At 40.1% G+C, this 25,559-nt stretch overlaps 3 protein-coding genes across 4 annotated transcripts in view; 1 reads left to right on the forward strand and 2 right to left on the reverse strand.

The window, feature by feature from the left end:
* LOC130403678 (mucin-2-like) overlaps positions 1 to 7,695 on the forward strand; it is a 38,830-nt gene extending 31,135 nt beyond the window's left edge. The window contains exons 39-50 of the mRNA XM_056608096.1: positions 193 to 262; positions 751 to 875; positions 1,056 to 1,087; positions 1,364 to 1,532; positions 1,886 to 1,987; positions 2,317 to 2,357; positions 4,528 to 4,653; positions 4,875 to 4,970; positions 5,143 to 5,268; positions 5,383 to 5,422; positions 5,679 to 5,799; positions 7,274 to 7,695. Coding sequence (XP_056464071.1) covers positions 193 to 262; positions 751 to 875; positions 1,056 to 1,087; positions 1,364 to 1,532; positions 1,886 to 1,987; positions 2,317 to 2,357; positions 4,528 to 4,653; positions 4,875 to 4,970; positions 5,143 to 5,268; positions 5,383 to 5,422; positions 5,679 to 5,799; positions 7,274 to 7,463 — 1,238 coding nt within the window. The 3' untranslated portion in view covers positions 7,464 to 7,695. The remainder of the gene's footprint in view (positions 1 to 192; positions 263 to 750; positions 876 to 1,055; positions 1,088 to 1,363; positions 1,533 to 1,885; positions 1,988 to 2,316; positions 2,358 to 4,527; positions 4,654 to 4,874; positions 4,971 to 5,142; positions 5,269 to 5,382; positions 5,423 to 5,678; positions 5,800 to 7,273) is intronic.
* On the reverse strand, positions 7,060 to 12,527 carry tollip (toll interacting protein). Its single transcript, XM_056607550.1, has 6 exons — positions 12,358 to 12,527; positions 11,674 to 11,823; positions 11,339 to 11,521; positions 10,977 to 11,129; positions 10,470 to 10,563; positions 7,060 to 9,593 (listed from the first exon to the last, which is right to left on the reverse strand). The coding sequence occupies exons 1-6, from the start codon at positions 12,388 to 12,390 to the stop codon at positions 9,370 to 9,372; spliced, it is 837 nt and encodes a 278-aa protein (XP_056463525.1). The 5' UTR covers positions 12,391 to 12,527; the 3' UTR covers positions 7,060 to 9,369.
* A 1,761-nt stretch (positions 12,528 to 14,288) lies between these two features.
* On the reverse strand, positions 14,289 to 24,065 carry mrpl21 (mitochondrial ribosomal protein L21). Of its 2 annotated transcripts, XM_056607551.1 has the most exons (7): positions 23,717 to 24,065; positions 21,145 to 21,205; positions 20,977 to 21,062; positions 19,598 to 19,761; positions 18,512 to 18,564; positions 14,827 to 14,930; positions 14,330 to 14,604 (listed from the first exon to the last, which is right to left on the reverse strand). In XM_056607551.1, exons 1-7 carry the CDS (start codon positions 23,811 to 23,813, stop codon positions 14,540 to 14,542), a joined length of 630 nt encoding a protein of 209 aa, XP_056463526.1. In that variant the 5' UTR covers positions 23,814 to 24,065; the 3' UTR covers positions 14,330 to 14,539. The 2 variants fall into 2 exon arrangements, with proteins under 2 accessions (XP_056463527.1, XP_056463526.1); XM_056607552.1 differs by lacking the exons at positions 21,145 to 21,205; positions 23,717 to 24,065 and adding an exon at positions 20,641 to 20,745 and having other exon boundaries at positions 14,289 to 14,604; positions 20,977 to 21,047.
* Between the last annotated feature and the right edge of the window lie 1,494 nt (positions 24,066 to 25,559).

Here is a 25,559-nt window from a genome sequence, read left to right on the forward strand (position 1 = left end):
CTAACCCTATATATGTGTAAATGTACGCATAAGTATTTACATATATGGGTATATATATGTAAATATCTCTCTCTCTATATATCTCTCTCTCTATATATATATAGTTAAATCTGAGTTTAGGACGAAAGTTCAGTTTAAAAGATGCTTTTGTTTTTCTATTCATGTATTCTGAGCACATATTCCATTTCACAGACCATGATTGTCCTAGCCACATGGTGTACAACGCATGTGGCCCACCTGTGGTGCCAACATGCAACTCCAAGTAGGTTATCAACTTTGTATATATGAAATATATCATATGGATATATATTTAAAAAAATGCACACCTATTACAATTTCCTCATTCAGTAGATGCGTTTAAGATACATAATTAAAGAGCACGAAAGGTGTGATGACATCTTGCTCAGAAACGACAGTTCTCTTCTCTCTTTGGAGAACTGTTTCTGAGAAAGACCTGTAGTCTGGAGTCTACCTGTACTGCACCAACTCTAAGATGTCTGCGGTCTACCTGTAGTGGACCTTCTCTATTACTCTCTCTATCTGTCTACCTCAGACAGGTAGACTGCAGACCTTAGAGATAGACTACAGGTTCCCTACAGGTAGACAGCAGACATCATCGGGTCAGGTGCAGACATTGGGGTCTGAACCCAGTCAAACACCCTAACCACTATAACTTAGTGGTTTAAGTATAAATATGTTAATTGCAGTTGATTTCAAATAAATACTATTTGTTTCATCCTCAATGTGCAGGTATAATGAAATGTACAATTCTGAGATACAAATACAGAACGGAACATCACTCCAGGAGGGCTGTTACTGTGCACCCGGCACAACACGATTCAACACAGCCTACGATGTCTGTGTGACGTCCTGCGGTAAATAGGAGCTCATCTAAAATACGTTTCTTGGGTGTAACCTTAGTAGTTTAATCAGACCCACTGCGCAATTTGTCGTCGGAGTGACGTCTTCTCTCCGTCATATCAAGTTGTTTTTACCTAGACCCTTAGCCGACCAGCATATTCTAAAACATATTTTTTTGATAATATCTTTTCTAGACTGTGTTGGACCTAACGGCATGCCAAAGCAGGTAAGAAGTGGTACTGGGGATGTGAAACTTTTTTTTTATTGTAATATATAGATTGTAGGCAGTGAATTGTTTAATTTTTTGTTGCACTGCAAGATAGTACTATCTTTAATATACAATTTATCCAGTGGCGGATAGATATATCCATGAACTATCTTAACTCTCATAGCATGCCCAAAATTGATATGTTAAACAGTCCCTATGTATTATGTGGCCTACACTATAGGGGCCAAATGTGTTTTGTCTTTAACATTTTAAACCCCTCTCTTCCTGAACCAGCTGGGTGAGAGCTGGAAAAGCGATTGCAATAACTGCCGCTGCGACAATGAAACCATGAGCGTCCAGTGTACTCGTGTGCCCTGCGTGGCAGAGCCCAGCCCCGACTGTAGCGACCCCGGCTATAAATCTGTTAACAAAACAGTTGACTGCTGCCTCAAGGAGACATGTGGTGAGTTCAGCCGCCTGTCCCACTTGAAGTTTCACTGCAACTTCCAGGGCCGAAAACAGAATATTTGCAACTTGGTTATTTGTTTTTGCGGCAAGCTACAAATAGTAAAATAAGGAAAATATTAGCCCTAGGCACGCAGATTTATCGAATATCGTATATTAACTGTCTCACAAGGGCCAAAGCGTTGGGCTACCAGTTGAAAGAGAAAAGGCTAAAAGGGGTCAATGGCAAACAGCAATTGTAGTAAAAGATAAAGTGAACATTTTAGATATTGTGTCCCAAACGAAATGCTAATATCTACTCTAAGATGACACATATTTATAATCCCATGCTCTATCCTTTTACACTTGCAGAGTGCGATACCAGTCGGTGTCCTGCCGTATCAGCTTGCCCCATAGGATTTGAAACCAACGTCACGAAGACCAGTGGAGATTGCTGCATAGACTATTCCTGCGGTATGTCACAACCTACTGCTGTGTACAATTTATATAAACTCATGACATAGTGTGTTGCATGAAATCTCTATGAGCAAAACAAACATGGTCTCTAGGTTAACAGATTTCTTACTTTCTCATTCATGCATAGCAGTCGGTCAACTTCATATTTAATGATCCAATATAGGCTTTTGTGGAATGTATGTCTTTATAAACATAGCCATGGGAATTATTAATTACTTTTTAGGCTTTTAATTGATTACTTAAACATATTAAGTAAAATCTGCTTGGATATCGGTATTATAGTATAGAATATGTCTAATATTGGCACCTGTTTTTTCCCCACACAGTTCCGAAAGAAGTGTGTGTCAACAGCAGTGTGGAGTACTCAGTAAGAAGCCAATTTCCCTTCATCCTTTTGTAAAAAAAAAAAGTCAAAAATGTAATAGGCCTACACAGAAAATGTGTGTGGTAGTGCAAACTCTTCAGGTGTGCAATATTCTGCAACCTTGATAATTTTGAGTATGCGGCAAGTTTCAAGTCCCTCGGCGGCTTTGAAGTGGACTTGCGATTGATCGAATAATGGGCCTGATCGTTTTCGTTTAGTTGCGAGTTATGGCACAAAAATGTAGGCATACTTTACTTTTTGGAGGCCTGCTTACGCGCAGTTTCTATACATGTACCGACTTTGACAACCTTGGGTTGTTTACCTTCAGAATGGTTGAAGTCAGCGTTTTTCTTTTTGTTTGTTTTTTCAGCGCCATTATAAAGAAAATAGCTTGGTGCGCACTTGCAAAAGTGGTATTGTGAAATTGACCATATGACATAAGATTCTGTAAGCTATTATAACATTACTTTTCAAATTTCATAAAGATAGATACTTTTAATAATCCTTTACACGACATTACAGTGCACTGCAGCTTTAGGCCCCGTCCACACGAAGCCGAAACAGGCGAAACCGTTACGGTTTCGATCTATCCGGTTTCGCAGTATCTCCGTAAAGACGAAGCCAAGCGAAACCGGGTAGATTTGTAGAAACGCTGTAGTACACATTCCAGGCCCATAAGGGGCGCTGCTTCTGCTACAGAAATCCTTGTTGTTGTGAGTTCTGAGACTCTGCGGGCTTAACAGTCATTGGCTAGAGGGTCGAGGGGTGGGGCGATGACGTCATGGTTTACGGTTTCAGGCGTCCACACAAATCCAAAACGAAACCGGGTAGATTTGAAACCACCTCCGAGGGTGGTTTCAGAAGTTTGCGGTTTCGGTCAGCGGATTCGCCGGCTTCGTGTGGACGGAAGGCCGAACCGTACAAGACCTTTGCGGTTTCGCCATGAAATCGGCTTCGTGTGGACGGGGCCTTAATACAGACATAAGACCGCACATTTCCTCAGATAGCTTCCATAATAATAAAAATGATATCCTTGAATGGCACATACGTGACACTCTCACGTCATTTAATCTATTCATTCGTGATCTTGGACAAGTCATTTAAAATTTTCCGTGCCAAAAAAGCACAAATTTCATTGCAACGTCCGCTCGCGACACTGAGGCATCGACGCAGACTTTCATTCACATACCATACAAATAAACAAGACAATAGATGACTAGATAAAATAAACAATAAGACGTAGGCCTACGATTCAAGTTCTCTTTTTTGCCGTCGCCGTTTGCCTACAGAGCAGCGCACCTGCATTAAATATATCCGTGAATTGTCACAATTTCTCAGAATAAAAGGTGAAAGTAGAAACGGGTGGCCAAAAGCTGTCATATTGCTAGTTATCACAGACAATTTTTCTGAGTTTGAAATTTGTGCTTTTTGGCTAGAAAAAATTGAAATGACGTGTCCCTAATCACAAATGATTAGATAAATTAAATGACGTGACAATGTCACGTATTTCCGTGAGACTGGGTTGTGCCTCTGGGGTTCTTAGGACCGGTCTTGAGATTGGCTGATTATGGCAGCTCATTTGCAACATTTTCGCATAAATTTGCCATTTTTAACATCAAACCAAAATAATACCATGGGGTTGGGGAATGTTAAGGAGTAGGCCTATTTGTTCCAAATTTTGTGTAATCCGGGTTTACGGGTTTTTATGATTTTTTGAAGGTTTCCCAAAAATGTCAAGGTACAACAAAATCTATTCCGAAGAATCTGATGGGTTCTCGAGGCAAAAATTTCAGCATGACCTCCGTAGGCTGCTCCCGTCTAAATATGGTTAAATTAATTTGAAATCTCTCAGGTGTTCAGGTTCAGAATTATTGATTTGAGCTCTTTTTGCCCCATTCACAAAAAAATCGTAGGTACAGCGCACTGTACTGAGATAGGCTATGTGCAATTATTTGCAATGGGCATGGTTTTTATACAAGTAACAGTGTAGGAGATAATTACCGAAAATGAGGTAGAATAATAATAGAAGACTAGGCTATATAATAACAAAAGTGTGGCTTGCTTTGCAACCACACAAAAAATCATGAATAGCATATTTTCTGATCAGATACCTAACTTAAAAGTTATTTGATCATTTTTATGCAACTGCATCATGTATTTGTTTTCCCATCAGCCTGGGTCAAAGGTTCCGTCCTCAGATCCCTGCAACGAGTGTTCCTGTAGCAACAATATGGATGCACAGACAGGACTTCTCTCCGTTGTGTGTACACCTGTCAGATGTAACAAAACCTGTGAAGCGGTAAGCCTTCTCCCACACAAACTGTTAAAGGCACAATTTGTTCAGCACCCAAAATAACATGTGGCAACCATGGTAAATGAATCACTCCCATCCATCTCTTTTCGTGCGCGTGTGTGCGCGTGTGTGTGTGTGTGTGTGTGTGTGTGTGTGTGTGTGTGTGTGTGTGTGTGTGTGTGTGTGTGTGTGTGTGTGTGTGTGTGTGTGTGTGTGTGTGTGTTTAGGGTTACGAGTACCAGGCTGTTAAAAACATGTGCTGTGGCAAATGTGTCCAGAAGAGCTGTATCATGACCTATAACAACACCAAGTATATCACACAGGTTAGTTCTGAGGTACTGAATTACATTTATGAATCGTGTTCTTGTATGCTGATTTGAGTTAAACTTAAGGGAGGTTATCACCTTGCATAATTAATAATAATTCCATTATTTCTTTTACTCACGAAAACCTTTCTTCCCTGTGTTTTACCACTGCCGCTATTCTGATTGGCAGAATGAGACGTGGTCGCCCCCTGGTGACAGCTGTATTGAATACACCTGTGATTTATCCACAACACCGCCTACCGCCATCGAGTCCAAAACCAGCTGTGCCCAATACAACCCAGAGGATTGTGTGCCTGTATGTGTTTTACATTTTCTTTAGTCACTTTCTCAATCTCACAATGCTACTGTGTCCCAGGTCATCATGCTTGCATTGATTTGTAATACAAACTCTCATTCTCCTGTCATCAAGGGCACCGAGACAACAGACTCTAAAGGATGCTGCAAGACATGTGAGTAAAACTTGTCAATGTTCTTAAGGGCTGTAACCAATTTCAACATACTGTAAGGCAGTTTGCCAACTGCTGATTGGTGCCGTGTAATGTTAATGACACCCCAAACCCAATGTATAACGCTGTTCCTCAACTTTCAGTCAATACTCCACCACAAATGAATGAATGCTGTGACCAGTCTTGTGATATTACATTTATTTGAAGCAGCAGAAGCCTTGGATGGCAACTCATGACTTTCCCTGGTCCTATGTTACAGGCCAACTGCGCAGTGTGTGTGAGTTGAAGACCGAGGTGACCGTTATTGAGATTGACGGATGTAAAAACCTGGAACCTGTCCAAATGTCCTTCTGCTCAGGAACCTGTGGAAGTTCATCCAAGTAAGCCTCACATCAAATCAGCTGCATTGTTTGAAATACTGGCACAAAAGTTTGCCTCTATATAGTTAAGGAGTTGCAGCAGAAAGCAGGCTAGTAGACTTACCTAGCTTTGGCAAATAGAAGGCCAGAAGTTGGGCCTTCTCTAGATTTCCTGGGGATACACTGAAGAAGTAATCTCAAGCAATGATAATTGATTAAACACAAATAATGTAACAACAAAAATTAAGGATGACCGTGATTTTATACTTTGGAATACATCTCAATCAGAATTCAAGGCACACTTTTGTGCCTTGTTTTCCCCTCTTTTCCATTCGTTACTATTGTGAGGCACCATACTATCAATGCTTGTAGCCCTGTAGAATTGAGTCCCTTAGTAAACAAGAGTTGTCCCTTAGTAGAAAACTGGATGCCTCAAAAACGGTTCAAAGGGATACATTTAGTGGTTTCTGATATATGCAGTTGCATTTTCGGTAGATAAATATATATATATATCTTTTTGTGGAATGTATTTGAAAAAGCGGACACAACACAATCGTGTTTGGGTCGTTTTTCCAGACTCCTGAATCTTCCTGAATCCTCATTCAACTTGCCAATGCAAAAGTTTGTTTTGTGCTGAACACTGCATTAATCCAGATCAGTTTCAGTCAAGTAGGCGAATAAGACATTAGTAGAATGCAATTGATGATGCCCACCAGGCATTAATGGTTGTGATGAACTTTTGAAAACAGTCAGAAGTATGTTAAAGAGGAACACGGTCTACTATCCAGCAAGTTGATGACAGAGCTTTTGTATTGTTAGTCATGTGTTAGGGATGTGCTCTGATACAAGAAGGTTCACATGTAATCGAGATCCATATATCATAAGATTATCCGGGGGCGCTTTAGCATAACTGCAACTTTGAAGCATTAATAAACTATTATTTACGTGTTTAATAATCATGCTTTATAAACACTTAATAATTAAAATGCTTATAAGGAATATAGTCCTTACTTTAAACACGAAATAATTCACTATAATTTTAAACCTACCTGACCAAATCAAGAATAAAGCATTATTGTGTGTTTATGAAGCATTATTAACACATTGTAAATAGTAAGTACATTACTAACATATGCTGTATAAATTATCTTACGAACTATTATGTGATTATCTTATTAATGATAACTGATTGCTTACAGTATGTATGAACAACGCTTTATGAATGTGGAATCCATTATATACTATAATGGATTCCACATTCATAAAGTGTAATGCCGTATACGTCATAATTAATGCTTCAAAGCTGCAGTCGATGCTATCGATTATCCTTAATTTAACAATAAGGAAATGAATATGCAGAAGCAATTGTTGCAGAGGGAAGCACAAAACAAATGATACAAGAAAAAGCTGATACAATTATATACTAAAGTATGCATTTTCTTGACAAATTTCTAAATTTTCTCGACACAAAATAATTGTAGTGTGTGGTGTGTAGATTCTCCGCAGCTGCAAACAAGATGATGCACAAGTGTGCATGTTGCAAGGAGCTGACCACCAGTGTGAAGGAGGTGCAGTTGACGTGTGGCGACGGCTCCACCCGTACACAACAATACACCAGCGTGGACTCGTGCAGCTGCGAGGACTCCGCCTGCGCGACGCAAGGGAAGAGACGCCGCAGACGCTAACGCAAACGAACAGCCATCGGCGCGATCCCGAATATAGGCTACGCCCCATTGACTTTCCTAATTTTACTGTAATGAAACAAATTTCTAGAATGAAACAAATACTTGTACTAGGTGTCATTTGTTGTGACATATTTTCCCACATATTTGTATTGACATCTACTTTAGACTAGATGTTTTGTTTTGTCACTAGAATCAAATATAATTTTCTGCAACCATAAAACTGAATTGTTTTTTCTGCTCACAATTTCTCATGAGCCAAGTAAATGCTTGGTGAACAGAACTCAGTACAAAGACACATTTTCACTCATATTTATGATCCAGTCATATTGAGAAACAAAAGCAAAAGAAAATCCAGTCGAGGAAGAAGGTCAGAGATTTTCAGATCACGACTTCATTAACCAACACGCAAGCTCAGAGTCCCATAAATATATCAAATATAATAGTGTTTAGTCTTTGCTAAGCTATTGGGTGTCACTGTTCATAAGATTTATATTTGGAAGTAGTTCAATTCAAGAGGTCCAAAATCCTTCTGGCAACATGGTCGAACAATTTGTTGAAGGCAAAGGTCTGTGGCTCATAACTTAAAGATCCAATACAATTACTGAATCGGCAAAATAACAATGGTGTATAAATAGACACTCACTTTTCAACAAACTTATTACCCTGACATGGCACATGTTGACAAGGCTCCAGTAATATTTATCTACCGAGATTTGCAACCCACTGGGAATCTTTTCTGAAAAATATAGATCTTTAAAGCGAAACACACGCAAAAAACGTTGGCAAAAAAAAAAACGTTGGCAGGCAACATTCAATACCTTTCAGACTAGCAGGTCCCACCAAAAGCTTAACAGATATAAATGATAACAGGTCATAGTTGTAAATATCATTGTTACTGGATTTACAACATAAACCTTTTAGTCAATCTCCTTGACCTTTGTAACTGTCTAAGCATGGATGTTATGTGAACTGACTGGATTGGCTCCTTCCCTTTTTGGCATATGAATCAGGGGTCTAGACATCCACGCAGAAATGGGGCAGTAATATGCCATATATGGCTACATTTTCTGGTGATGCAGAGTTGGTAGCGTTTCGAGCATATATCTTGTTTGGTGTCTGATCACTTGCTTCTTCCTGATTTGCTTGAATATCAGCCCTCATGAAATGGCAGCCTGACGTATACATATAACCTTCCACATTTGTTAATTGATCATTAGATGTCCTCATTCTCTTCTAAACCACTAGAAACTAAAGATAGAGAAATGTTGGTAATTTATAAATTTTTCGATGTATTGACTCAGAAAGCTACAACTGGGTGCATAATGTATTACGACAGGGACGTTTAGCTAAACTCACTGGTATCCTTAAGCTCATTGCATTACAAAATGTCCTTTCTCTGCACTGTTTTGGTGCTAGATTGCTGAACATGGTTAATATTTTTGTAAAATTATATGGGCTAATAATGACCTCACAGTGACATCTGAATTGAACAATTTAAAACAATTCTGCATGGGCATATGAATGTGCCAAGCCATCATAGTGGCACCCAAACAATTGTTGATTAATTCTGAGTCTGTAAGCAAGCCCCTTTGTGTGGAATTAAAACAGGAAACTTGATAGGCTGTACTGCCTGACTTGGATACAACACACATGATTCCTTTTTCAGTGTAGACAAACTTTTGGAGAAAACTATCATTGTTAGTGCTTGTTCAGTAATGGCTGCTGCTTAAGTTGGTCTAGGGCTGTGATTGGATCAACTAACCAAATGACGGGAATGCAAGTAGGCGACGGCGCTATAGTGCCACTTGGGCAATAACTGTACATGTTGAATTTGGATGCCCGTGTGTGTATGTATAGAATATATATGTGCATATACGTTCCAGGGTGTAGATTGAAACACCAGCCCTCAGAGTTCCTCTGCCATCTGCAGAAGAGAGTTAATGGCAGCGTCCTTGTTGCCTTGCTGGGCTTCCAGCACAGTGCGCACCACCTCGCGGTCTAGGTTGGGAAACATGTCCTGCAGGCCCTTCAGGTCCTCCTCGCTGCACTCAGCCATCTGGCTGGCCACCACCGGCACCGCCGCCGGCATTGCCATGGGAACCACACCCTGATTGTACATGCCAGGCACACCTGTTGGGTGGGGGTGGGGGTGGGGGGTATAAAGAAGCATATGCATGATGGCTAGAGGAGATGGCGGAGCCGAGGGCTGGCTTGTTGTAAACCCACACTGGCCAGGGTTTTCGTTTTATACAAGAGAGCGCAACAATGGCCGCCCCCTGTTTTTAACAGCTCTGGTTCCCGAATTAAATTTCCCATTCATTTTCTCCATTGACTTTTCGTGAAATCGTTATATAAAGAATTTTAAATCTGGGACCAAACAAAACATTTGTCAAGGTAGTCGTGACCATAAAACATTTGATTCAGGGAAATAAAGAATTTGGAAAATGGAATAAAAGGCAATGATAGAAGTCACAAGGAACTACTCAGCCCATAAACCATGCAAACTTTTTCACAATGGTTAAAACCCAATAATTTAGCACGTTTCATGCATCTTATAACCTTTGTCATTATTATATTGTTTATAAAAGTTGTGTCATATATTCTGTGTGTATGTGTGTGATACTGTTTCATATTGTATATAGCATTGTCATCGACATGGTATGTTCCTTCGTTGCTGACTGCAGTCACTATGTAATAACATTACTCGATTTTTAATACATATGAATTCAGTCTCATATTCCAGTTACGTATTCATTCAACATTATGCATTCCTATGCTTTTATATTAGCCAAATTACTAATAAGCACTGCCAGTGCTAGATCATATATTATACTGTAAGGGGATTGTTAGCATGGGTGGAAGCCATGGGAATCGTATACCTAACCCTGGCAGTGTTTATTATCTTCTCTACTTGTTCAGCTCGTTACAACAAACAGAGAAAAATAATATAGACTTTTTAAAAATCCACTTTGTCTGATTGGTGGGTGCCTGAAGGATCCCTCTAACCTGCTATTGGTATGTATCCCACTCCTGGCTGGTACAGGCCCCCCCGCGTGGGCATCAGGACCACTGGCTGTGGAATCATTCCTGCTGGCATGGACTGGTAGCATGAAGATACGAGAAAAACAAGGAAAAATAAAAAAAATCTATTATGGATGGAATTCTCTTATGCATTTCCTTCACAGACCACTTTTGAGGAACGTAAATTACTTTAGTGTCTTCCGCGTAGAAGACCAGAAAATAGAAATCGAAGAAAAAAACAACATAGCAGACTGTCTAAAAGTAAATGATACAGCTGAGATTTAGAAATTATGTTAGCTATATTTATGTTATCTTATATTAATACTCAGAAGTTAACTTTGCAACCTCAATGATTTACTCAAATACATAAGCTTGTTAATAGATGCCATGCTATAGATTGTGATTGTGTATTTTTTGTAGTACGTGGAATAATCTGGCTGGTCAATGTAGCCAATGACCTGGCAATACCCCTTTCCTGATTGGAACACTCACAGCGTATGACATCACCAAGTTGATCATTCCCTCCTTGTCGTCGCCTTGTCGACCACTCAGGCTGAACCACTCGTCCACCATGATGCCCTCTCTCAGGCTTTCAGGGATGGTCACATGGGTCCATGCTATTCTGTCATCCATAGAGAATGCCCGCTGGAATGCATTCATGCAAGACAGAAGAAATTTATAAAATGTGAAGTAAACATCAAAGTACCAAAAAAGGGATTGTGCTTCAACACTTGAAATAGTTATAATTTATTGGTAAAAATACAAGTTTGATACAAACTTATAAAAAGTCAAACTACCTTCAAGCTTATTTGGAGATTCCAAAAATGAAATTCCTAGCCTCCAATCCTTCTCACCTCGTCAAAGATCTCCAGATAGAAGGAGTCTACCCCAGGAGGCACAGTGCATTGAATAACTTTATTCCAGCGAGGATTCTTTGCCCCATTGTGTGCAGTTGGAGTTTCATAGACAGCATAGCCCAGTCTCATCCTACAGTAGGGGTCCATGCGGGTCATACCATAGTTCTTAGCCAGCTTTGCCTAGATCAGAATTTGGACCAGAAGCAAGATTTGATAACCATATAGCAGAATCAATGTTGATGATGAATCGTAAACAGCATATTTAAAGCACTAATCATTTCACGTTAATGGTTTCCCATTATTGTACGTATATGATTCTAAATTGTGCCTACCTGTACCACAGTGATACTGAGACGCCCTACAGTGGCCATGGAGCCCCCATATTGCAGCTGCCTGGCCGCCTGCGCGTCCAGTTGCACCTGCTGTTGCTGGTGTGAAGGAGCAATGCGTAGGAAGTCCTGGGGAAGGTCCCCGATGTAAACCTGAACCAATCAACCAAATCAAGTAAATTCGCATTAACGTCAAACCTACGCGTCACGACGTGGGGTTTGGCGATAGCGCCGATATACGGAAATAAGGACCACACAAAGCCAGGCCTAAATACTATAATTTCTAAGTATGGCCTCACTTGTTATACTTATTCATCAAAAGGTATACACGCAATAGTTACTGACCGTACCATGATAATGTATGTACCCTAATATGTATACTGTCAAGACAAATCTGTTTAGTTAGCTAATCCCGCAACGAGCTTGAATAGTTGCAGCACACACATTAGTCTGACTAACGTTAGCACATAAGTCATCTAGCCTGACACCGCTTAATTACAACCAGCCCCCCTAAAAAAATAAAGAACCGACTCATCGTGAATCAGTGTCGGTACCACTCGACGGAATGAATGAATAAACAATTCTGTCTCGTTTAATCGATCACCTATGGCTAGCTTGGACGTCTCTGCCTTTTCCCTCGCGACAGTACGAACACATTACATGGCGCGATCACGTTCAATATTTTACCTGTCCCCGCTGTGTGGTAACGGTAGTTGCCATCTAGTTTGACGATTGCCAAAATGCTATTAACGACCAGTAACTTTGAAGGCAGATCAGTTGAATATAATGTAAACAAGCCGACCCAGTTGCAGCCGTTACGATTGCACGCTGACGTCAGCGATCAGCTGACTGATTACTACTAGTAAACTTGGATATGGGTTGGACCAGTTTGTAGCCTGCTGGTTGGTTGCAGTAGCAGTCTGTAGTGTGTAGTCGACCGAACCACTAAACAGGTTTCAACATCTGTCTTCGGCTATAGAAGGCACATTTTGGGCAAATAGTATGCAAGTGTGCTGTTAAATGCAAAAAAAGAACTTAATTGTTGATAGTCGTCGAAAGACTTCGCTTCTATGGGTCCGTGTACATTCAGGCACACCAAAAGCTAGGATAGCATGGTTATTGTTTCTTTACAGGATCTATACCAGGGTAATGTTAGAAGATAAATAAATAAATCCAGAAACAGGTTACATGAATAAAGATATTTTATTTTAATTTATACATGAAATATCTTTTATCCAAAAATATGTGGAAATAGCCTGTTGGCTCCCTCCCAAACAGTGTTTCCTTAACTAAAGTGACCAGCATAGATCAGGTCATGACGTGCTACCAGATTATTGTTCACCTTTTCAAAGATTCAAGAGTTTTATTTGTCATATGTATGCACCGTGTTGTGTATTTTTTCATCATAGTATTTATTCTTGAAGTGAAAATCAAGGCAACTTCACAGGTTGGATCAGAGGGTCGAATAAATGGTCTAATCGAGGATTTATACAGCATATGGAATAGTCTTGGTGTAGGTGGGTGAGGAGCAGTCTCCATACATGCTCCTTGGCTGTCGATCCCTCTTCTCAACGAGCCAAAGGTTTGGGGCGAGTATTATTCATAAGAAAATGTAAATAACAAAAGAACCCAAGCAGTCTCTCCCTTGATAAGGTATATGGCCCAGACGGCCTGGTTTGTTCGTCTTTGTTGGGACATGACCCAATGGATTGTTGGACATAGCACCCGATATCAGTAGGAGAGGCACTGGCCCGCTCTCAGACTAAGAAATGTGAACAGAGAGACACAAAAAGAAAAAAAACATTCGACAACTGGTTTGCTATTGCAGCATGTAACAGTGTAATGAATGAGGAGGTGACTGTATATACAATGTCCAATATCTGTCAGGTACCGGTAGTGTTGTTTGAGATGGACAGTGTCAGAGTGTGTGTGAGGGAGTTGAAGGGGGAACTGGGGGGGTTGGTATTGATGTTCTGGATGGCCTAGTGGGAGAAACTCAGTCTTGGCTGCTTAGTTCTTGTCGGTAGCAGCTGAACAGACCATTTTTAGGGTGATGGGGATCCCTCATGAACCTGCAGGCTCTGGTCCTATACCTCCTGGGGTACATGACATGGAGAGGGGGGGTTGGTATGAAGGTATTATTGTAGCAAAAGTCTTTAGCACCTGTGACTGCAGATTTTGTATGCGTACACTAAACGCACAAATGAGTAACAGTAAGTTTGAAGACGTAGATATTTATTTTGCATGTGTACTCAAAAGTCACAAATGTTTAACAGTACATTTGAAGTCGTAAATATTTTTTCTTCCATTGTAAACACTAAATACTAGGGTCTACAGGTTTACTACTGGTGCACAAATCCTATCCTGTGCATCACAACTTCAAAGAGTCATGCAATTGACACTTTTGCTACAATCATTGCAGCAAAAAAAAAACTCCAGCCAATGATTTCCAAAACCCACTTAGTGGCATTGCTAAGTAAGTAAGTCAATCAAACGGTCGTACTGCACTCCCCCTCCCCCTCCCCTGGCCTGCGCGACCCCTTCGTGCATGTACTCAAAGCTCGTGACCCAGAGCAAGCTTCTGTTTGTTGTTATCCTGCGGTAGCAATTGGAGCTAGCTAATGGTTCGCTCGTGCATGATTGCACGTCCATGTACTTGGAATGGGTGGAGTCAGAGTCAGCGTTGAAGGAGAAGGGGTAGGACCATTTGAGTTGAGTATTTTCAAAATCTGCTGGCGTTTCGCAAATCCCATACCCAACCTTTAATGTTCACATACTTGGACAAGCAAAACAAAAATACATCACACATTTGTCTGGGGTTTATATATTTATTCTCAACATGTCCAAAAATCAACTATTGCAATAACAATCATTTTAGCCGGGGCACCATTTCTATGCTGTTTATCCTCAGGATTGTTTGCGGTGAAGTGATAACTGAATAAAAAGGGGAAAAGAAAGTTACTTAATAAAATGCATATGACAGATAAACTCATAATTATTAAACTATGTAAATTTACTAAATTAGGAAAATCCTAAATCATGTTTTCAGAGTGCATTATTATTAGCATTAGTGCTAATTGTAGTATAAATGTAACTTGAGTGGAGAGGGTGAACGAACTGAAGACGATCTGGAGGCTCAGTGATGGGTAGACTTACTCTTCTTGCGCTGGAATCTGTGTCGCCTCCAGAACTGCATGTAGACCTTGGGAGAGGACTCTGTCTTCTCTATGACAGTAGCCTCTACCCTAACCAACTCCTTTCTAGAGGAAACAATGGGAAAGGGTGGGGAGTTGGAATAGGGAGTGAAGAGTTAGACCTGAGCCCACTATGAAACAGGCAAACCACAATGTAATGCAATTTATACTATTTGAGTGACACCAAACTAGCTCAATGAATTGATTTACATTTATTGGGTTTTTTAATGCATTAATTTTATTTTCCTTCTCTTGCTTTGGAGTAGTTTGCTCCAATGTGGGGTTCTCTTCAGAGGATCAAACCAAAATGCGTAAACCAAGCAATAGACACTGCTATTCTGGTTTAATAAACTAATCAATAAAAAGCTCTATTAATGAAACATTTATGAAACATTTAGTGTGTGTGCAGTCGCCTCTCTGTGCCGACTAGTTGCTTGTTAAGGGGATCCTAGCAAGCAGACAGTGTAGAAGGCAGCAGAGAATTTAAACTTGTGATAGCTTTTCCGTATATTGTCCCTGATCAACACCTCAGCTATAACAAGCCCCCAAATCTTGAGTTGGTTACCTTCGAAGAGGTTGATGTCAGCATTTTTTTTTTTTAAATAGCTCAGTCGTTAATTTTATGGTTCTTGCCAAATTCAGTTTCTATTGAATAACATTATAAAAATGTATTTTAAAAAGCCTTAAAACAACTACCATCGTAGGATATTATTTTGGTGTTGAAACTCCAAAACTGAGGTTCCCGAAAAATCCAACAAAATAAATATAGCTACGCATGTGCATTTTCGGAAGAGAATGCATCTAATTGCATGAACTCGTAGTACTGCAATATTCCATTAGCTTGCCAACATCCTAAGCAAATATGGCAAGTTTCAAGTCCCTGGCCAACTTTGAAGCAGACTTGTGATAGATTGAATAAAGGGGCTTATCGATTTTGTTTGACTGCGAGTAATAGCTCCACCTGTTGTCGATTTTCTATCTAAATGTACTTTACAACAAGGGCAACAACGACGACTGCTCCTACTAACAATGATTTGTTGCTGTGCTACTTAGTTTTGTTTGTCTGTTGAACCAATGGATTCATTTATTCAATTTAGCAATTGTCTTGTAAAGGTATCAGCATTGATTTGTTGGTTATCATCTGGGGATAACATTTTAATAAAAATAAACACAATTTCTTGAGCAAAGTCCACATTGTTGAAATTCTAATGCATTCAATTAATTAGACTGGGATATTTTCCTGCTCTGAGAGAAAACATGACATGACATGAAATAAAACAGTATGTAGGATATCACTGCATTAAAATGTAGACTATCTGATAACTAGCGATCATTTATGTTGGATGATTGGCTGAAGTTTACCCACATTTTGGATCTTTGCAGCTAAATGGACACATTTGGCCTCTGGTCACATTTTTAAGACATTCGCCATCATCTTATTTGACCAATTAGAGCCTTGACATCAACTGTCCCAAAGATGGTTACTGTCAAATCTGACATTCGGGCGAGGAACTGCGGCCATTTTTGTGAATAGTGGAATTATAGAACACCCAAGACGTCGATATGGCTCATCTTCTGGCATTCCACTCTAGACATGGGTTCGGAATCGTGTGTGATTAGGATTTACTTTTTAGGAGATAGGCCTGTTTGATACTGTTTATTCTGTATGAGATTGGGAATACATTTGAGTTGGACTGGTTTGAATTGGTCATTTGGCAAGGAAGATATAAAAAGCAGTGTTTTTTTCAGGGTCAATTTGGAGTGCTTATGAAGATGAATCAATTGACACCCAATTTGAGAGAATGCTTCAAATTGGGCCTGAGACAAGGCTATTTGAAATTAGGAAACTTTGACCCATTGGCAGCGCTAGAGACTTCACAACTAATAATAATAAATAAATAAATATAGTTGCAAGCAACCATGATGGGGTCCTACTGTGTGACATGTGACTCATGAATACATGATGGTAAACATTATTTGGTGTCATGCCATGTCTCACAGAATGGGGGTTGGACTTGAACCATCGACCCCATGGTCATGTCATGGTCATGACCATGTCATGGTCATGACTCTAATGTCCTTCATGTCCACTACATGGACATTAAGGACATTAGAGTATAATTTTTTTAGTAGAAGTCTTCCGTACGTGGAGGAATGGTGAGCTTGGTTGGTTCGGTAATATGGCTCTGGTATGCCTTAAAACTGGTTTAGCGGAAGTTTACATATCAAAACTTGACATTTGTGTATTTCCTTGAGGCCCAGCCTCAAGAGAAGTTCAAACAAATGTTTTTTGTTTTTTTTCAAATACAGGCCCACAGTCACCTAGGTCATGTGTGACGAGTATCAGCTTTCATCACTTTCGGCACCTAAGCAGTTTATGTGTGGTTGTTTGGACTTACAGCCATTGCATTAACTTGACCAAATGGTCTGACCATATGGGTTGCGATGTGAAAGTGGTTCATCATGAAAAATGGTGCATACACATATTGAACCTTCCCATTTGTAATGGCATGCTGTTGAAATGCTGAACATCCAGGCCTGGTTGTAGCGCCACCTACGTGTTATTCTGACCCATTTTTTGTTTCCCTTACTCTTTTTAGGAGTTCTACAAGCCTGCAAATCTTTTGTACTTTTGTCATCAGTAAAATCAACAGGGGGTTTAGGGGGGCGGGCTTGCAAGGGGCGGGATATGACGTAGGGTCGAGGTTCGCAAGAGGCAGGATAAGGACGGCCCCTGTCACCCAGGTGTGCTTAACTGAGAAAACCGGGAGTGGAAGGCCAGGACCCTATAATGTTCAGCTAACTGTTGTCAGTAATAATTGTTACGAGAGAAGCGTATGTGTGTGACAGTGTATGACAGTGTGCGTGTGTGCACGAATGGACGAGCGAGGAGGGCGAGCAGTAGCGTGTGCTAGTTTAGTGAAGTAATGAACAAGTCCAGTTGTGTCTGTGCAAACGTGTACTGTAAAGTTAGTGAAACAAAGAATAAAGTACCCAGCCAGTCAATAATCGGCAGCCGCTCATTCCGACCTATAAGCAGACCCACTGCTGGTCAAAACGAAGGGTGTTAACCCCGAGAGAACATCGACCCTGCAGGGAACGTCTCCCCTGTGCTCCTCGACTACGGTCTGGGACACGACAGCAGCAAAGGGGTAACATAAAAATAAAAATAAACATGTATTGTAATTTATTGTATGATGTGTACTTTTAGTGTTTAGACCTACTGTTTAGCGTTATCATAGTGGGAGCGGGGCACTGAAATTATATAGGCTATGTTATCGGGGCTATTCTTCATGATACCGGACTTGGAAGAATGACGTAATCATTTCTGCTGACGAATACAATAGGGTTCATATGTTTTTCGTAGGACCCTAATAAAGTAAACACATAATAATAATAAAACAACTGGCAAAAAACATTAGGTGCCTAGCAACTTTGGTGTTTGACCACTAATAAAAAAGCATTAACAGTATAATAATTGTAACCAGACAAAAGTGTGCCTTTCACTGAAAGAACAAAATGTATGTTCTGAGTCTCACTGAAAGGAATTCTGATGTATTTAAAATGTTAGAGCCTTTCCTACATATCTTAACATTTCAAATTGTGAAATATTATTTTCTTTTCAGCAATAGGAGTTTGGAAGTTACCCAATAATTGGCCGCCCGATGAGTGTAAAGTTTTCTCCTCCAACCATCAGAACCTGGAAAAGGAAAAAAAAGTAACATTCAAACATTGCAATCGAGCAGCTAAGAATATTGCAGAAGTTGTAAACCCTTTTCTAACCATTCCTAACTCTATTGCAGTAACCAAAATTACATAATAATTGTACGATTACAGACGAGTTGTCATAAATACATAAGTCTGTTTTTGATCGCAATGTTTTTGGAAGGGATCTTCACCTCACAACTTTGAGAAACACGTCAAAGATGCAGAAGAAGGAAAAGCTCTGTGTTACCAGAACATGCCTCCTCAAACCACCAGAACTAGAACTAGCGATACACAGATTACAAACGGGAATCTATTAAGGATTTGCACCCAGTCTACCGTTCCCTTAGAAACCATAAAAAAGCTTGTATCTAGTGAAGAATTACCAACAGGGGGTAGAGTTACGCGATAATAAGAGCAGCCTCCGACATTACAGATGACTGTTCTAAACATCTTCAAATCCGAGCTGTCCGCATTATTTATTATTATATTATCATCATTATTATACCTAAACCACAAACTGTCATTGTGTAATAGCAGCAGCTGTCTGCCTCTCCATCCAGCTCCCTATCGTTCCATAGTTCCAATTGCAATGCAATGCAAATATTGCAATGTTGTGTGCATCATTAAAATTGTACGTTATATATCTTTGTTGCCATTTTATTAATTCACAAAAGTATCCGAGGATAAAATCAGCAAGAATTTGCAAAAATCGTAAAAAACTGAATTCTGGAAATAAAAAAATGAGAAAACAGAATTTGAGAAAAAAATAAACGGAATTTGGAAAAGAAAAACAATTTCATAGGGCTCTAATTTATTGGACTTATCTTCATGTGTTAATATTAAGGAATGGATGACTATGGCTATAGCAAACCGTTTTTTCATCTTAATGACAAAGACATTGGAATGGAATGTACAAGTCTCAGACGTTGTGTGACTGTGTGCATGGTAGACAAAAACGGTAATCCCCCTGGGGTTAAATAAAGTGAATTTGTATAGCATGTTGTGAAAGAGACTGGGCTTCACACCTTCTCCATTCTGATCCGGTCTCCGCACCCCGCTGCTACATGGTTCTCAATCAAGATGAGGTCCTCGTTGGTTACCTTCCACTGGCGACTGGCAAAATGGACCACTGCGAAAAGACGCCCGTACTCCTCATTGGTAATAAGACTGTTGACCTTCTGTACCACAGCTGGAGAGAAAAGACATGAAAAGAACAGGGTTACTGATTGGATTGCGTAATATTTCCAGCAATTTATATAATATTACTATTTGGCATCATCATTATATCATTAAATATGCTTTCTTGCTAAGTGCAAAGCGGCGCATTAGGCTTAATGGAACAATTAGTGTAATATACACCATTAAAGAGCACCTATTACGCTTTTTCGACTTTTATGACCTATAAACATTGTTATAATGATTTATAGTCATGATAAACCATACTAAAGTTCAAATAATGACGTACATGCATTTAGACGTAATCCCTGCTGACCGTCTGGGGTGGCTGTGCAGAGCGCTAAACACTAGGGACGCGGGTCGCGATTCACTTGTTCATTCTTCCGGAAGTTAACCAATCACAACGGAGGGAGGTTGGCAGGAGGGGGGCGAGGGGGCGAAGAAGGTCGAAGCCAAGTGTTGACAGAGAATGCTGAAAGCGCCCAGATGAGAGGAAGAGTTTCCCGAAAATCTTCATCGTTTTTTTGTGCTGTGATTCGTGTCAGGTCGCGCTATAGGAGTCATTAATAAGAAATTATGACCAGAAAAGTAGTATAATAGGAGATCTTTAAGCAAATTTCCCCTATCTGTATGGAAAGTTTCCAGTGGCCAGCTCCTTCTGAAGCAGCCGTGTAATTTGCAGAATAATGATACTTAGCATATTACCATATTTTTTCCATAACTGACCGAGCTCCCCACACATTGTAGCATTATACTATACGTGTCCGGGAAGCCTAACCCTCTCTCGGTAGTGGTTATCAAAATCAACGGCTGTCCAGAACGAGCTTTACACATCGACACACACAAACACTGTTGGGCTATACTATAAGAGTCTGACTTGAACTTGTGCTACCAAGTTGTCTGTGAGATGGGATGGGGCTGGACATGATGCAGGGCTGCAGCTGGACCTAGGAGGTCACCCATTGGCTCTGCAGTGAGCAGCCTCACAGTTTATCTTCTTTAAAAAGGAAAAACAAATAAATTCAAGAACTTTTTATAAATCACAGTTATGAGGTTCAGACATTTCTCAAACTGTATGAAAGTAAAAATGCACAAAAAATAATTGAACAGAAACCAAATCGACGAAATTACATTATAAACACACCACTAGTGGCAGCTTGAATAAAGGTTTGAGAAAAGAGTAAGCATAGCATGGTTAATAAAGATATCAAACTTTCTGCTCTCCCACCTGTGTTCTGCCTCTGCTCCTCCTCTGAACTGATGGACTTCACCTCTGGCCAGGGAGGGCTGGATAAAGACGTCAGGGGTACCAGACTGGAGAAAAAGCAGTGCATGTTGTTTATGTTTTTGAGACAGATTACTTTTACATTGTTTTTTGTCTCTGCAGTTACTATACCTGGATGGACCGCTGATTGAATGAGAACTTCGGTGACTTTTAAAGGAAGGGAACAGGAGACCTTTAAAAAAAATAAAGAATCCTTTGCATGAGAATTAGCTTTATAAAATACAGGTACCGTTGAGAGTTGGGGTTAACCCTAACCCTATGAGGTGGCAAAAGAGTGCAACAGTTACCGTCCCTTTCTGAAGAGCTCTGGTTCCAGAACAATGATTCATTTTTTCCATTGACTTTTCATCCATATGTAAGAGTTTTAAGCCTTAAACCTAGCCAATTATCCCACAAATTATTTGTGGCCATCAAAATTGTATTCGGAGCAACATTTTTGAGGGAAAACTGTGGACATTGCGAGTGAAGGAACTACTCATCCCATGTCATCGACATGGTACAGATGCGATGCTTGGTAACGGTAATCGATGGCTTGATGGTGTGTTCCTGAATACTCGGACAACCTTCCGAGTTGCACGTTTGACGTCACTTTCGGTCTCGGAACATTCATAGCATTCCTGTTCGTCTTTGTGATTGTGTCATGAAATAGGCTAGTCGTTGTTTATTGTTAGCTACATTAGCCTCTTTAGCAAACCAGCCCGAAAACAAACACAACTTTACATTGTATTGCACGCACAGCAAGACCATGCAATTTATAAATCGGTGACCGGAATAAAGTAGAAATGTAATCAAGTGTGTAAGAGCATTTAACATTGACATTAAAATGACCTACGTGGTACAAATACCAAAAAAAAAATCTTTTCACAGGCGCAGCCATTTGAGAGCATCATCACTGCTCTCGGACTACTCTACGATTTTTGAAAGATGAAGACAAAAAGGGGGCGTGCCTTCGAGAAATGCCGCAAGAAAGCTGGGACATCTTCGACTTGTGACTCGGAAGTCTGCCGTTCAAGGATTCAGGAACCACCATGACTTTCGCAGGTGCAGTAAACGTTTCAATTTATGTGAGGCCGCTTTGTGAACTACAGATCTTCGCTGTTCTCGACACGAATGATATACGTCACCACCCGCATTTGGTACTCCAGTACAGACATGCCGATCTCTCTGCTCCACTTCACCGCTTTTTTCCAAGGGAAGGATAACAGCATCGAAAGAGGTGAAAACAATTATAAATCAGGGCATGTGGAGAGTTTCAGTTATGCCAATGGGGAGATTGTCGGTCTCGTCCACGCCAGTAGCAGGGAGCGTGATGTCACAGACGAGACGTGTAGTCTTTCTCATTGTGTTTTCTCTACAGCCTTTAACTGAACAATTGCACAATAAACGGTCAAACTCTTGACATGAAAAATTATCATTAAAATCCACAAAAAACATATGTGACACTTGTTGTATTTCTAACACTAAATGGTACAAATACACTCGGTCTACTCTCAGATTTTCGAAAGATGAAGACAAAAAAGGGGGCGTGCCTTCGAGAAATGTCGCAAGAAAACTGGGACATCTTCGACTTTCGACTCGGAAGTCTGGCGTTCGAGGATTCAGGAACACACCATAGCTGTGTTCAAAATCGTTCCCTATCACTGATATAGTGCACTATATTAGGGTACTCGCCATTTTGTAGTGGTTTTCGAATTCTCAGTGGTTCATTTCATGCACTATATAATGCACTTAAAATACCCAAAATAATGTTCCCTGCATGTTACTCCCGTATACCACAATGCAATGCGGTCTTGTTTTTCCGGAGAAGCTGAATAACCTCGAAAAAGAATACTTTTAATGATGGATTCTCCGCCTTTCGTTTAGAAATCACAACAATTTATTTGGGATTTAACATAGAAAAATTAACATTCAAAATGAATAGAAAAAACCTTGAACAAGGAAATGTAACATTCAACATCAATACAACCTCCAGCTTTCCTCGTGAGTGCCCGGTTTGTTTACATGATGTGGGCGCATCTGTCTGCGTCACACAAATACCCGGCGCATTTACTGACGCAAATGACGTTTAGAAATGTTCAGCGTAGTGTCCGAATTCTCGTTTGTTCGTTCCCTATTTAGTGGACTATATCATGAATACTATATAGGGAATAGCGAGTGAGTGAATAGGGAACGATTTCGAACACAGCTCATGACTATCGCAGGTGCGGTAAACGTTTCCATGGTAAACATCGAGCTCAACCAATCATGACTTCCCTAATACAAAATGTTTTTCTGAAAACATGTCTTTAACTTATGGCTTCTACAGGAGCACATACCATCGTTTCACAACCTCTTGGGAAGTATACATTTGATGGTTAAGAGATAATGGCTTTTAATCAAAACCTCCATGCAGAATGTGAATGGGATTATCACTTCCGGAACCACAGTGAGTGTTGCGCTCTATAGCTGCAACGTTAATTGGTTTGTTTATCGACATTAAATACAATCAGATAAGACCTATATATTCATGTATGGTGCAGTCTATGGAGGGATTTGTTACTTAATGGGCTCGTAATGCGAACGTCGTTTCGCTTCTGGCTATGGTGGCAACAACATTATATTATTGTGGGTGGCAAGTGAAACCAGTTCATGATAAGCACCGACCCCGCCGGAGTTGTATAACATAAACAACTTAATATTTTACCTGTCTGTTTAAATGATGAAATCCTTCGAGGTTCTAGTCGTAATCTCCAAATGTTTGCCAGCAGCTCTGCACAGCAAACCTTCAAAGTCAACGCCATCTTGCAAGAGCTGGTGTTACCGTTTTGATGAGCTCGGACGGACACCGCAAATGAGAATGAAACATACACACAATACGCATTTAGTCATAATGTTCACAGTAAATCATTATTTTGTGCATTTCTCAAATACAGTTTTTATCGCCTCCATGGTTCGAACCATTATATTTGGTAAAGCTTTTAATGACTACATCGATAAATTGTCAATGGGCAACAGGGTTGTGTGTAACACCCAACACTTCCGTTTCTTCAAAGGTTGTCTGACAGTAAGACAGATTCAATTATAGAAACATAGGCCTACATTGTAGTCCCGTATCTAAACTGCATGTTTTCTTGTAGAAATTGGATAATTTTCCCAGAAATCCTTAAAGGTAGGGTAGGGGATTGTGACAAATCGGATAGTGAGCTTGATTTTGAAGGTATCCAACCGAAAAAATATATGAATATGTATTTGGCACATTCTGTACATGGTCTGTATAGTTCTAATGCTTAATAATATATGCAAATTGCAGCATGTATATTCATCTAAACGACGAAAAAAATTGAGTCTAATGTCATCGAATCTTATAAACAATAACTGCAACTAGAAAATGCATTTCCTGCAGAAAATGTGATGAGTGCTGTAGTACAAAGTGAGGTTGAAAATATTTTTTAATAAAGCCACAAAGACTAAGACATAAAGAAACATTAAATGGCTTAAATCAAGTGAAGGGATTTGAACAAAAGTTCAAAAGTCTAAATGGAGTAAACAATGTAAACATGCAACCCATTTAAAAAATGTAAATGGTTGGAAACAAATAAAGTGACAGCTGAATGAAAAGCGCAAAGCATTGCTGAAAATGCCGAAACGTAAAATGAATAGAACTGAAGAATCTGAAAGGTGATGGGTCAAATGTATTGCCCTGTACTGTGTGTGTGTGTGTGTGTGTGTGTGTGTGTGTGTGTGTGTGTGTGTGTGTGTGTGTGTGTGTGTGTGTGTGTGTGTGTGTGTGTGTGTGTTAGCCAGGATTTTATTACTGTGGTGGCCAGCTCGGGTGGCACTTGATAGAGTGGCGAAGTCACGCCCTTTCCGGTAGAGCCCATAGGACCTATGAGATCGAAAGTATGAATGGGTTTCAATGGAGAGTAAGTAATTATTTTCTGGTCCCAGTCTTTATATGCCCTGGATTACACATATGTTGTTTGTGGATTTAAATGCTAATTTTCATCCAAAGAAAACTAAAAAAATTCACAAGAAGTTTGATAATGACCAGAAAATAATAACTTTCTCTCCATTGAAACCCATTCATATTTTTCGATCTCATAGGTCCGATGGGCTCTACCGGAAGGCGCGTGACTTTGCCATCTATTGTCAAGGGGTAAGGGGTTAAGTGCAATATTTATTCATAACGTCGGATTATTACACTTTAAATAAGAATACAAAATACATAATATAAATACCATTTCAGGTTAAACATCTTTACAATGAGACTTACTCGTTGCCCGAGACCATGGCAGCCAGTCTGTCCCTTGAAGCATTACCAGGTGTCTGATAATCTGCTAGGGGAGGTTGGGCATTTCGAGTATTTCGAGTTGACTAATGATGACTAATGATGACTTCACCGGGTAGGGATTACCGATGACGTCACCGGGTAGGGACTAAAAATGACGTCACAGGTTAGGGACTACCGATGACGTCACCGGGTAGGGACTACCGATGACGTCACCGGGTAGGGACTACCGATGACGTCACCGGGTAGGGACTACCGA

Source organism: Gadus chalcogrammus, chromosome 14 (assembly GCF_026213295.1).
Source record: "Gadus chalcogrammus isolate NIFS_2021 chromosome 14, NIFS_Gcha_1.0, whole genome shotgun sequence".
NCBI lineage: Eukaryota > Metazoa > Chordata > Actinopteri > Gadiformes > Gadidae > Gadus > Gadus chalcogrammus.